At 31.4% G+C, this 13,288-nt stretch overlaps 2 protein-coding genes across 2 annotated transcripts; both read left to right on the top strand.

The window, feature by feature from the left end:
* LOC118051646 (peroxiredoxin-2) lies at positions 1-1,373 on the top strand. The gene is made up of 3 exons (XM_035062348.2): positions 1-284; positions 359-438; positions 954-1,373. The coding sequence occupies exons 1-3, from the start codon at positions 130-132 to the stop codon at positions 1,205-1,207; spliced, it is 489 nt and encodes a 162-aa protein (XP_034918239.1). The 5' UTR covers positions 1-129; the 3' UTR covers positions 1,208-1,373.
* A 7,623-nt stretch (positions 1,374-8,996) lies between these two features.
* Positions 8,997-11,947, top strand: LOC118051647 (rac-like GTP-binding protein ARAC7). The gene is made up of 8 exons (XM_035062350.2): positions 8,997-9,365; positions 9,683-9,770; positions 9,904-10,013; positions 10,310-10,373; positions 10,465-10,529; positions 10,621-10,686; positions 10,817-10,923; positions 11,634-11,947. Exons 1-8 carry the CDS (start codon positions 9,267-9,269, stop codon positions 11,662-11,664), a joined length of 630 nt encoding a protein of 209 aa, XP_034918241.1. The 5' UTR covers positions 8,997-9,266; the 3' UTR covers positions 11,665-11,947.
* The last annotated feature ends 1,341 nt before the right edge of the window (positions 11,948-13,288 follow it).

Genomic DNA, 13,288 nt, shown 5'->3' with positions numbered 1-13,288 from the left:
CACCCACTCGTTTTACACCGGACCCCAAAACTTTTCTCAATTCCCTTAAATGCAAGTGTCCACCTTTTGCTCATAAACCCTCACTCGATCACACGTTAAGAGTAACGTAAACAATACCGTCGATTCGATATGGCCCCGATTGCTGTTGGTGATGTCTTGCCTGATGGAAAGCTCGCTTATTTTGACGAGCAAGATCAGCTCCAGGAAGTGTCCGTACACTCTCTAGCTGCCGGTAAAAAGGTCATCGTCTTTGGTGTTCCCGGTGCCTTCACACCCACCTGCAGGTAAAAGAGTTATTATTTTTATGGTACCGATTTAAGTATATATATGATTGATTTTGTTGTTTGGTGATGTGTAGCTTGAAGCATGTGCCGGGGTTTATCGAGAAAGCAGAGGAGTTAAAATCAAAGGGCGTTGCTGAAATTTTGTGCATCAGCGGTATGTCCTTGTAGAAACTCAAAATTGTGTCTACAGTCTTCATTTCCATTTGGGGATCGATTTTTTTTAATTAATTTGATTTTCTTACTTTTGAGTCATTTTGATTAAAAATCTGTACAGCAACTAGGGTTTCACCATTTGTTGCGAATAAATGTAATCTGGGTTAAGTTTTTGTAACTAAGTTGACCAGTTGTTCTAATTGAAATTGGAAGGAAGAGCAAAGCTGCTCGAAATGCTGGATTTGTTTTTCCTAATTTGGTAATCTGTCCGAAACACCTAATCTGCTACTGGTATTGGTGTTGGAGGAAAAACTAAAATGTGTGCGGCCCTACTTCAACTCGCATTGTTCTTAAGTCTGCGTCTCTTTTTTTGGTTGGCATAAATAATATGTATGTAACTTAGCAGCTGGATATGTTATATTCTGATGGAATTCAGACTAATTACAGGTTTAGAAAACCAAAAGAAAGCGATTGGTTTCCATGTTTTTTGAGTTTTGGTTTCTTATTCATTTGCAGTCAACGACCCCTTTGTGATGAAGGCATGGGCCAAAACTTACCCTGAGAATAAGCATGTCAAATTCTTAGCTGATGGGTCTGCAACTTACACCCATGCTCTCGGCCTTGAGCTTGACCTGCAAGAGAAAGGGCTTGGCACCCGTTCTAGGAGGTTTGCTCTCTTGGTTGATGACCTTAAGGTGAAAGCTGCAAATATTGAAGGTGGTGGAGAATTCACTGTGTCCAGTGCCGATGATATCCTCAAGGATCTTTGAATTTCCCTTCTTCGTTTGTTTCTGGGCCATTGAGCCTTTTAGTTTCTGGACGCAAAGGATGTCATGAACTTGATATTAGATGATGTTGGGAATAATGGAGGATATTTCTTTTTCCTATATAATGTTATTTTCGAGCTATATAATCTTTGAATTTCCCTTCTTGTTATTTCCCTTGTTCTTTTAATTAACAACATATATTAGAGTTGAACTGTGAAGTTAGGAGGAGATTCTGTAGATGCCAGCATTATGCTGCTAGTCAAATTTACTGTTAATTGGAATAGGAATTCTAAGGTGTGTTGTGGTGAAGCACAGGATGACCGTTTACAGGAGCTTTTCGTGCGCTGGAGATGATGTGAATATGGTAGCCTGCTCCGCAATCCCTGGATGTTTGGTAGTGTGGTAACGATTTTTTTTTAAATAATTTTTTATGTGAAAATATATATTAATAATATTTTTTTATTTTTTAAAAATTATTTTTATATTAACATATCAAAATGATTTAAAATATATAAATTATATTAAATTTTAATAAAAAATAATTTTTTTAAATTTTGTGAGAACATGATTTTGTAAACGCATGTGAAGATGGCTTCTTGTTCAAAAAAGTAATTTTGATGGAGCGGAAAAGACTTTTTAAAAAATATCGTTATTTTCCGTTCAAATCCATTGCGAATGTCTTGTGCCTTTACCTGAATTCACTTGTTTGATGAACAGTGTTGTTTTTAATTTATTTTTTCAATCTTCTTCAAGAAACTCTTTTGTTTTAAAATTTTATCCTTGTGTATGTTACTGATTTTTTTTCTCTCTGTATATTCTTGCAGATTCAGATTATTAGATAAAAACTGAAAATTGAATTAGTTGATAGTTGAATGGAATAGGATTTACACTTATAATATACAAAACAATTATCAAATTAAGAATAAAACAAAAATTTTCATTTTGATGGATAAAGATTCAATTTATGAATTTTTGGTCCATGTAGTTTTTTAATGTATGTTTCAATTCTAAATTGTATTTATTTAATGTCTTTAAATTTGAGAAATGAAAGAGAATAATGGGAAAGAAAGGATAAGAGAGAGAGGGGTTGGTTTGTCACATTCCAACAACAAAAAATGATCGTGTTAATATTGCTGAGAGGAGTGCCAATGAGATGATTTTAGAACTTTCATTCTACCAAAAGAAGTAGATATTGAAAATATTTTTTTTATTTAGTTTAATTTTGACTCTTTTGAACCAATTAAAGGGTGTTTTGAGATTACAAATAGATTTAATATAATTTTTAAGATGTTTATTAAGTGTTTTTAGGTAAAGAATATTAAAATATAGGTTTATAAATCTAAAAACTCGGAGCCCGACTTTCCTACCACTACAAGTGGCTAGAATATGAACCACCAAACATTGCATCGTCTACTAATATGTATAAAACACGTTATATTTAATTTTTTTTTAAAAAAAATAATAATATAAATAACATGTCATTCATTTATAAAAAAAAATCATGCACGCAAGGGTTGACCTTCTTTCTTTTGATATAGGTGCACAGACCCAATCTCTTGGGCCTAGGCATGTGGTCTCTTTCTATAAATCTTTATATTTTTTTAAAACTGTTTTTTTTTTTAAAATACACTATAAATAAAATTATTAAAATGATATTTAATTATTATTTTTTTATTCTTCAATAGAATTTTTACATGATTTTACAATATTAGTTTTCTTTTCAATCACATACAAAATGTCAAAGCATTTTAATTTTTTTTATTAAAACTTGCTTTTAAAATCATAATATTTTTTAAAGTAATTCAAGAGATATAGTTTTTTCTAATGAATGAAATTATTATGAACCTTTATTTTATTTCTCGTTACCTTTTATTAAAAAAATGAGCTATTAATAAAAAGATATGTTTATTCAAACAAAAAATACATGAATAAAACAAAATTGTCCAGTAAAATATATTTTCTTCATATAGAATTTAAATCATTGTCTTTCATATAATTATCTATTTTAATGGTAAAACAACTAAATAAAATGAAATTTCAAAAATTGGCCAAAAGTGTCGATTGATAAAAAAAGTAGAAAAAAAAAAACTAAAATACATATATTTTACTATTTATACGTTTGGCAATCTCTAACATTTAACTGTTCATGTCATTATTCATTACCACTTTTTTACTTTTAAGTTCTTGAATATTTTTTACACTTTGGTTTTTTTTAATGGCATCCTTGCAAGTTATGCTGGTATGGTTTTATGTGATGGGATCAATTTAGATTTACATGCTTTCATGTATTTGATTTGTTATAGAAAATTTCAATCTTAAATTAAATATTGATTTTACAAGATAAAATTTTAAAATTGCATTTTTGATACCTATTCTTTTAGATTTTTATAATTTGATTCTCAACTTTATTTTTATTAAGTTTTAGTTTTTGAATATTGAGAATTGAGAGAAAAAGTTTCTTGGCAACCCAAAAAAAAAAAACAAATTTAATGTTATTTTGTTTATTTTAGATATGAGAGTGGAATTGAGATTGTTTTGCCTTTCAAATATAGTAGAAAAGTGGATTATGATTTTTTATTTTTGTTTTAATTTTATTTGATTTATGATTTTAAAATTGATCAAATGGTGTTTTAAGATTGTAAATGGTTTTTTTTATAGAAGATCCTAAAATATTTTAGATGTGTTTTTAAGTAAAAAAAAAGAGTTGAAATTAAAAAAAAAAATCCAAAAAACCAATGACTAGAATTTGAACTAAAAAAGGATATCTCGTCTGTTCTATTAAGAAAATTTGGGTGGAAAAATTTAAAGAAGAAAAAGAAAGTCGACAATACTCCTGACCTTCAAAGTTTATATGTGTGGACCTTTTCTTTTTGATAAATAGACCCTAATTAAAAAAAAATCATCTTTAAATACTTGTTAATATTCAATGAAAATAAAATATGTATTTTGTTATTTGTAAAAACATGGGTTTAGGCATGTATTGTTGAATGAAATCTTGTGATTTGATTCTTTGAACAATATCATTGATTTATCTTGAAAATATTGTTAAAAAACTCTTATAAATTAGGTTTGATCGAACATAATTTTATTTGTAGACTTTCAAGTGTAGATGAAAGAGACATAAGAGTTTTTAAGAGATTCTTTACTTGAAATGTCTTGAAAAAAAAAATTGTATCTTCAAGAATTTTTTTTTTTTTTTTATTTTCATCTAGAGTAATTCCTTGATTTGCCAAAGCCACATTGCATTATTTTATTGTTAATCTTTATTATCTTAAATATATCTCACCATCATATGTATCAACCATCCATTTATTTTTCATGTCATTATTTTTATTTTATTTTATTTTCTTATATAAAAACAAAATAAAAATGATATATTGTGAAATTTGATTGTTAGAATTTTTTTTATATCTACAATCCTGCATTAGCTTTTCTAGGTTAGAGATAATTTATCTTCAAGTTTAAATTTCTATTTCCTTTATCTCGTGGATGTTTAGTCAAAAGTTATCAACCATTTACATGCTTAGCCTTTTCATTGAAAACATTGTACTTATCAGTAACATGCTTATATAGATTATAATATCCCACATCGGCGAGTGAGGGAGTAGTAGCTGGCCTTATTAAGAGTGTTGGTTGCTGACTTGTTATACGTGTTTTGATACGTCAGGCTCAGATATGGGCTCGCGTCACCAGGAACAAAATTTTGAGGGCAGTAAGGCCCAAAGCTGACAATATATATCAGGTTGGGTCGAGCTGTTATATTTGGTATCAGAGCCAACCTCATTGATTTTCCGGTTGTGCCAATGGGGTTGTTGGGCTCTTTAAAGGGGGTGGATTCTAATATCCCACATCGGCGGGTGAGGGAATAGTAGTTGGCCTTATTAAGAGTGTTGGTTGCTAACTTGTCATATGCGTTTTAGAACATCAGACTCAGAGATGGGCTCGCGTCACCAGGAACAAAACCATAAAGACGGTAAGGCCCAAATCGAACAATATATGACAGGTTGGACCGGGTTCTTACATAAATACTTCAAATTGTATGTTGTACTAAAGGTAAATATGTTTCCTCGTTAACCAGAAAAGTTTTTCTTATTAATCGGTGCATGTGACAAACCAAAATATCCTTAATGGGTATTGAATTCAAAACCCAACATGACATTATTGTCCTTAATGGCAACTAGGATGGAAATTGTCCTTAATGTGTATAATTATTGACCATAACAAAATCATCTTAAAACTTTTCAAGCATTAACTTTGAACACTTGATTGTTGGCTGTCAATAATATGCTGAGAATTTCTATTGCTCTGATATCTTTAAAATTAACTTTAAAGAACTCTTTTAAAGTGTAAAAAATTATTTACTTTATCGAAAATATCCTTATAGATCCTAATTTACAAAACATCTAGGATTTTTGCAAACCTTAAACCTATTGACATCTTGAATCTCTTTCTCATTGATTTGTGGTGGTTGATTCTCATCTACAAGAGAATAAAGGTTGCATATTCTCATCACGCCTCTAAAATAGTCTCTCAAAACTAGCTAAAGACCATAGTCACTCTCTTTATGATCTCTTAGGTTTCTCTTTATTAATTGACAAGTTCATTTAGCAACTTGTCTTTACAATTCTTGAATTAATTGTGCTATTATCTTTACAAGTCACCAATTATCACAAACTAATTAAAACAAAAACCCAAATGTTATTTGAAAAAACTATCAACAAATCCATTGTATTTTTAAAAAAATCAAATTTTATATATATAAAATGAATCCTGCCAAGCATTGTTGGGCCTAGTATATAATATCTCATATCGACGAATGAGGGAGTGGTAGTTGGCTTTATTAAAAATGCTGGTTGCTAACTTGTCATACGTGTTTTGGGATGTCAGGCTCAAAGATGAGCTCACGTCACCAGAAATAAAACCGTGAGGGGGGTAAGGCCCAAAGCGGATAATATATGGTAGGTTGGGCCGCCGATGTGGGATATTACAATCCACTACCCCTTTAAGGAGCTCGACGACCCCGTCAACACAATCGAAAAACCAGTGAGATTGGCTTTGATATCAAATGTAACAGCCCGGCCCAACTTGCTATATATTGTCTGTTTTGGGCCTTATCACCCTCATAGTTTTGTTCCTGGTGACGCAAGCCCATCTCTGAGCTTGACGTCCCAAAATACGTATGACAAGTTAGCAACCAACACTCTTAATAAGACTAGTTACCACTCCCTCGCCCGTCAATATGGGATATTACATACCAGGCCCAGCAATGCTTGGTAGGATTCATTTTTTGAAAATACTTTTCCAATGTGATTAGAGATTCAAACCACCTCCATTGAATACACCTTTTAAAGATGAATAGCTTCCATGTAAGGATTGGCATTCTTTTAAAAGATCAACCAAAAACTTTCTGTTTTCTTTCAACATTCAAAGATTGGAACTTAATAAAAATAAAGTTTATGATTAAAACATAAATATTTAAAACTATAGTGACAAATAAAAAAATAAGGGATCAAATTGTATTTTTACATCCTTTAGGAATAATTTTTTTTTGCATTATAAATGCATTGTCGTAGTCTACAATATAAGGTGGTGTTTGAGAATATGATAGCGATTGTTTTTCAAAGTATTTTTTATTTAGAAATGCATCAAATAATATTTTTTTGATTTGTTTTAAATCTATTTTTGATATTAACATATTAAAACAATATAAAAATACTAAAAAATTTTATTTGAAGTAAAAAAATTTAAATTTTTATAAAAAAAATAAGTTAAATCACGAATTCCAAATCGACACTTTAATATCTCTTCGTTTAAAACAACTGCTGCAACAGTAAATTAGCTTGCTCTTTTAATTTATTTTATGATGTTAATGGTAATATGAAGAGTAAAAGAAGTATTCACAATGAAGTGGGGGCATAAATGATTCAATTTATAATTTTTGTTCTTTTTTGGAGAACTTTATTTAAACTTTCGTTTACCTTTATGCGAAATTTTCAACTCGACGACGGTTATTGGAGTTCATTTTACAGATTCTTTTATAATTCACGAGGACAATTTAAACTTTAAACTTTTAAATTAAAGCGACTGTAATGAAAGATTCACAATTTAAAAACACGGTTGTAATTATTTTTTAAAATATTTTTTATTTAAAAATATATATAAAATAATTTTAAAATATCAAAAAAATATTAATTTGAAATAAATAAAAAAAATTAAATTTTTTTAAAAAATATTTTTAATAATAAATTGCATTAGACAAGTAATTAATCATGTGTTTGGTGATTATCCGTGAAAATTTATAATCAACTTACCTGTGCTAGAATGAAAAATTAATCAAAATCAGTTGTTGAATGTACAGTAACACCATGTTTGATATCAGGATAGAATTTTTAAAAAAATATATTTTTACTTAAAAATACATTAAAATAATTTTATAAAAAATAATAAAAATAAAAATAAAATATTTAATTTTATTATTATTATTTTAAAAAAAAAAGCTTTAGTTATAAATGATTTTAGTATAATGGATCTTTGAGAGTACTATCCTAATGATAAATTATTAAATCTGAATGATTTAGATTTTAGAGCCTGCTGCAAATATTTATTGAATAAATGCTAGCATGGTTCTCTTTATTTTTATGCTTGAAACTATATTTTATGATTTTTTTAATTAAAATTATTTTTTAAATATTTTTTGAATTATTTTAATGTTTAATATATTAATATTAAAAATAAGTTTTAAAATATAAAATAACATTATTTTTTATATATTTTTTTAAAATATTTTTAAAAAATAACTACTACCAAAAACCACCTAAATCAAATAGATGGACGGCAATGCATGAAAGGACCACCACCCCACTAGTCCTTGCATTTGTATTATATTTATTAGTTCAATATTACCTAACGGTCGCATTTCAGTTGTCGGGAAAGAAACCAATTTTTAAACACATGTGCTGTTTTTTAGCAAGCCACTAGTTGACTCTTCATGCTTGAGTAATAATTATTTTTTAAAATATTATATATTTAAATATATTTTTTTAAAAAATTTTATTTTTAACTTGATAATATAACATTAAAACAGTCTAGGAATACAAAAATAAAAATTAAACAAAAACATTTCAAGATTTTTGGAATAATATTTTTTTAAAAAAATATTTTTTTCATTAACCCATCAAAACAATAAAAAAATTTTAAAAAATTAACTTGAAAACAGAAAAAAATAATTTTTTTAAAAGCTAAGCACCACGAAAAAACAAAACAGTGCTAATAGAAACGCTGGCTACTGCTCTGTTTTTCTCGTTGTTGTTTTCTTGCTTGCTTTCGAGTTGAAGTTACCGAGACTTGTTTTTCTTTTTTATATTATTATGCGATGGCACATAAAGAACAGAGAGTTGTTCTTATGGCTTGATGGATCCTTGGCTCGTATCCTCCTGTAGTGTTGAGATTTTGCCAGCAGCATCAAGTATTTTTACTACCTGCCTAAAATATTCATCTTTCTTTCTACAGCTTTAAGATTTTGCACAATGATTGCTTATGTTTTTTCCTTATTATTTATCTATTTTGTGTCATTTATATTCTGCCCTTAATTAATATATTTAAAAAAAAAAAAAAACATTTTAAACCAAAACGCTGCTCCGTAACATTGGAGGAGGCATCAAATCCATCCAAACGGCAGGGATCGAATAGTTCCCGTTTGAGAGAGGGACCCAGTTTTCTGCATTTCAAAAAATATTTCTGTTGGCTTTGAAATTTCTTGAGAGGGACGATAAAGAGCGATGGACCTTTGACTAAAGACAGAAACTCCCTCTCTCTCTCCCTCTCTCCCTCCAACAAAAATAGAGACCCGAGAGAAAGACCTCTATTATATCATCCCTTCAGCTTTCCACATTCCAAGCTCGCACTTCACTTGCTTTTTTAACATCTTCGGTTCAACTTTTCCTTCTTTAAGCATCTTTCTTTGCTTTAACTCAACCTTTTAGAGGGTTTAATATATCCCAAACTCTCTCGCTGTAGTTAAAAGAAGAGTTACTGTGCAAGTTGTTCTCAGGTTTAAGAGGAGATGAGTGCTTCCAAGTTCATTAAATGTGTTACAGTTGGAGATGGAGCTGTTGGCAAAACCTGTATGCTCATTTGTTACACCAGCAACAAGTTCCCTACTGTAAGAAGTCTTTTTTTTTTTTTTTTTTGGTTTTTAGACATACATCCCCATCCTCGCCCAACCACTTGACATTAACAACCCTTCTCTCACTGTTTTTGGCTTTGCTGCTTTAATTGGCTCCATTTATGACTTCCCGTGACATATCTCCGTATGGGTCTATTTAAAGATTGCTTCTTTTACTTCTTTTTTTGGTTGGGTTTTGCATCTTCATCGTTATTGGTCAAGGTTTCAGTAAGAGTTTTTGAAAGTTTTTGGTTAATGGCTGTATAAGGATATTCCTCCCTCACAGACCCATATTTCTTGTTTGCTCTTCGCAGGATTATATACCCACAGTGTTTGATAATTTTAGTGCTAATGTGGCTGTGGATGGGAGCATTGTCAATTTGGGACTGTGGGATACTGCAGGTATTTGGATGTCCCCCATAAACCAAGCCTTTTTTAAGTTCTAATGCTGCCTGTCATAATTTCAGAGTCTGTTGTTAGGTTCTGGTTGCAACTAAATTTATGACTAATTACTTTAACTTAATCTTAATTGAAGGTCAGGAGGATTACAGCAGGCTGAGGCCCCTCAGTTACAGAGGTGCAGACATTTTTGTGCTGGCTTTCTCATTAATTAGTAGGGCAAGTTACGAAAATGTTCTTAAGAAGGTACAAACTTTAATGCTTGATGTAGTGATGTCTTTTCCTACTTTTCTTTTTCTTATCTTTTCACTTTGCAATTGTCAAGGATATTTTAAGATCATTCTTGGAAAAAGTCTCATACTATTCATTTCAAATTAAACCCTCTTGTACTGTTGTTTACTCTGCGCTCCCTCACCTGACATTAATGTAATTCCTGGACTGGACTCTAGACATTGGCTATTTTCTTCAGGAGCTTTTTGTTTCTGAATTAGATATCTCGATACATTAATAACTGAGGCTTTCCATCCAATTTGATTTTTCAGTGGATGCCTGAACTGCGTCGATTTGCACCAAATGTTCCGATTGTTCTTGTCGGAACGAAATTAGGTAAGCAAGTTCGAAAAATAGAAATTTGATCCTGACCATGTGTGTCTATTTAGATAGCTTTTCGTGTGTTTTAATATTTTATCTGTTACAGACCTTCGTGAAGACAGAGGATATCTGGTTGATCATATGAATTCTAATGTCATAACATCTGCTCAGGTATGTATTTGTTGATTTTTGGCTTCAATTGTGAGTTTATTTTTCTTGTGTCGCATACAGTTGCTACAAAGAACTTATGTTATATAACTAGGGGGAGGAGCTCAGGAAACAGATCGGTGCAGCAGCATATATTGAGTGCAGCTCTAAGACTCAGCAGGTAGATTACTTGCGTGATTCTTAGCTTTGAGAAATGTTTTATATGGTGCTCTGAAGGTCCATTTTTTCCTTTTCCTTTCCTTTTCCTTGCGATGATTAGTGCATGAAATGATTTGTGGTTGATCATTCAGAATGTCAAAGCTGTTTTTGATACTGCAATCAAGGTTGTTATTCAACCTCCAAGGAGGAAGGAGATGGCAAGGAAGAAAAGGAGCCGAAGTGCTGGTTGCACCATTGCGTTAGTACTTCATTCTGCCTTCACTTGTTTGATATTTCTCATTGCTCTACTGCATTGCTTGTTACCAAATAAAGTAGAATTAGGTAGTAGATGATAAAAAGGGAGTGGGAAGCAATAGAGAAGCTTGCAAAGGGAAGGTTTCTCGCAACCAATTACAAGTTAATTAGCCTTTTTTCTTCCCGCATTTGATTGTAGACTATTCGGACATCTAATCCTGACATTGAGAATCCAAAAATGGATATTGAAGTCCAACCCTTAGTGGCTTACTTTAGCTGGTAAGTGAGTTTGTCTCCCCATGTTATCGTCTAGATTTTGAATCTTAGAGAAAGCCACAAGGAATGCGAATGCAACATTCCATGTGTGGATGTCCTGTTTGAAACCCAACATGGAAGATAAGTATTATTCCATGTGTGGATGTCCTGTTTAAACCCAACATTCTGGGTGTGCAAAAGGTAGCTCGAGGGGATGCCTTTACTGTTAAAACAGATATATATTAGTATTTGATTTTGGTGTCAACCATGAACAAGTCAGGACTCATGAGTAGCTGTGGTCTTCTCTTCATCATTATGGTCAACAACCAAGGTTGAATCCATTATATTTCTGAACTTGAGCAGTTGAAACATCCCTTTCCTCGCCTGCAATATCTTAATTACATGCATGGATACTTGAGCTTCTCCGTTAAATAGGCTAGTGCTTTTTATCTACTGCAGGAGCATCGTGTGTGGAGGTTGTGTCGCATAGGTTGATGACGGCAGGATGGATTGAAAACACCACCCCACTCTTGAAGCATCGTTGTTTTGAAGGGACTTTTGGGAATTCAATGCCTGGTTCCTAGCAGCTGATTGCAACTATAATTTTCTTTTTTTGGTGTGTATGGAATGTTATGGAGGAGCAATTTTCTTGTCTTACAAACTTGATTAGAAGCAGCATGGAGGGAATTGTTCATTCTCTCTTGTAATTTTAATGTAGTGAAGTAAATTTATTTCAAGTTTAGTATAACTTGCTTGCCTTTTTTCAACTAAAAGGAAGGTATATATAATGTTTCTTTAGAAGACAAAAAGAAAGTAAGAAAAAAAGTTATTGGAGCTGGCATGGCATGCATTGATGCTTGTTGATTGATTACTCTCTATTTTACATAAACAGAAAATCCTTGATGAAAACCACTGGAGTATAATCAAATTGAGCGTCTTACAGATTTTACATGAATTAGTGGACACAAATTCGAAAACAAAGTTTGGAACTCCTCTTCAATAAGCAGGAAAAGCAGGTTGTTGATTCATGAACGTGGCGACGGTATCACCTCGATCAACCACCATCCCTGTCTGTTGCGAGCAAGACCATAAATAAGAAACCTCTCGAATTAGATGGATCATGATGGCCCCACGGCCATGTTGCACACTTTTTCAGGCTACTCGCTTTCTCTGCCGGTCTAAAATCAAGTACGTAGACCCGCGAGAGCAGTGACTGATATGGTTTCATCATCATCATTTAATATTTTTTGTACAGAAGGCTGCATCTGCATTTACCCCAGCGATCTGTCCTGTTTTAGGGTTATATTTGGTTGTAGTGAGGACACCATATCTATATTACGACAAAGACGATATGCGGTGATCCCGTCGTTGAGCTCATTTGGATATATTATATTGATTTATTTTAAATAGTTTTAATTGATGTTCTGATCGGATGTTTTAGAATTACGCTGTTTATATATTTTTCTTTCACTTTTTTTATGATTAAATAAAAAATGATAGTTTTTTTTTTTCTTGAATTTTTTTTTTCTTAACTTTATTTTTTAAAGTTTTATTTTATTTTAATTCTTTTTTTTTTAAAGAACGGTCACGGAGTCCACCATAGATCCTTCAACCAACATCATCTATAGCACCAACCACTACTGCCATGTCAGCCCTCACTAGACATGCCATCACAACAGCCACGTCAGATCCAAGTCGCCATGTCTCATCTGCAACGTCAACTTCATATGCCACATCAGTTCCCGCTGTCATATCAACTGCCATGTCATCTGTTGAAATTCCAGCGTGCTCCCTTTGCAATCGGGTCAATAAACTACCATAAAATATGATTCCTAAAGGGAGAATTGTGTTCACCCTTCACAAAATTTACAACCCGCAACAAAACACAGTCAAATAACTAGTTTATATTATTAAAGTTTCATAGAATAAAAAAATATATTCTTTTTTATTTATTTTTTATATTTAAATTTAGGAGTGCCTCATTTGAAAAAAGGTTAATTTTAATTAACATGCAGACTCATTTAGTGTATCTTTTAGTCTAAAAAAAAGTGGGAAAAATGATTTTATCAAAAAATAATTTAAAAATAAAACCACTTTACATATATATATATAAA

The sequence above is a fragment of the Populus alba genome, chromosome 18, assembly GCF_005239225.2.
Source record: "Populus alba chromosome 18, ASM523922v2, whole genome shotgun sequence".
Lineage (NCBI taxonomy): Eukaryota > Viridiplantae > Streptophyta > Magnoliopsida > Malpighiales > Salicaceae > Populus > Populus alba.
This window is presented reverse-complemented; position numbering and strand designations above follow the sequence as displayed.

Coding starts and splice junctions, on each gene's coding strand:
- LOC118051646 (XM_035062348.2), top strand. CDS start 130: ATGGCCCCGATTGCTGTTGGTGATGTCTTGCCTGATGGAAAGCTCGCT. Junction 285..358: donor GCCTTCACACCCACCTGCAG/GTAAAAGAGTTA, acceptor GGTGATGTGTAG/CTTGAAGCATGTGCCGGGGT. Junction 439..953: donor TGAAATTTTGTGCATCAGCG/GTATGTCCTTGT, acceptor ATTCATTTGCAG/TCAACGACCCCTTTGTGATG.
- LOC118051647 (XM_035062350.2), top strand. CDS start 9,267: ATGAGTGCTTCCAAGTTCATTAAATGTGTTACAGTTGGAGATGGAGCT. Junction 10,374..10,464: donor TCTTGTCGGAACGAAATTAG/GTAAGCAAGTTC, acceptor TATCTGTTACAG/ACCTTCGTGAAGACAGAGGA. Junction 10,530..10,620: donor ATGTCATAACATCTGCTCAG/GTATGTATTTGT, acceptor TTATATAACTAG/GGGGAGGAGCTCAGGAAACA.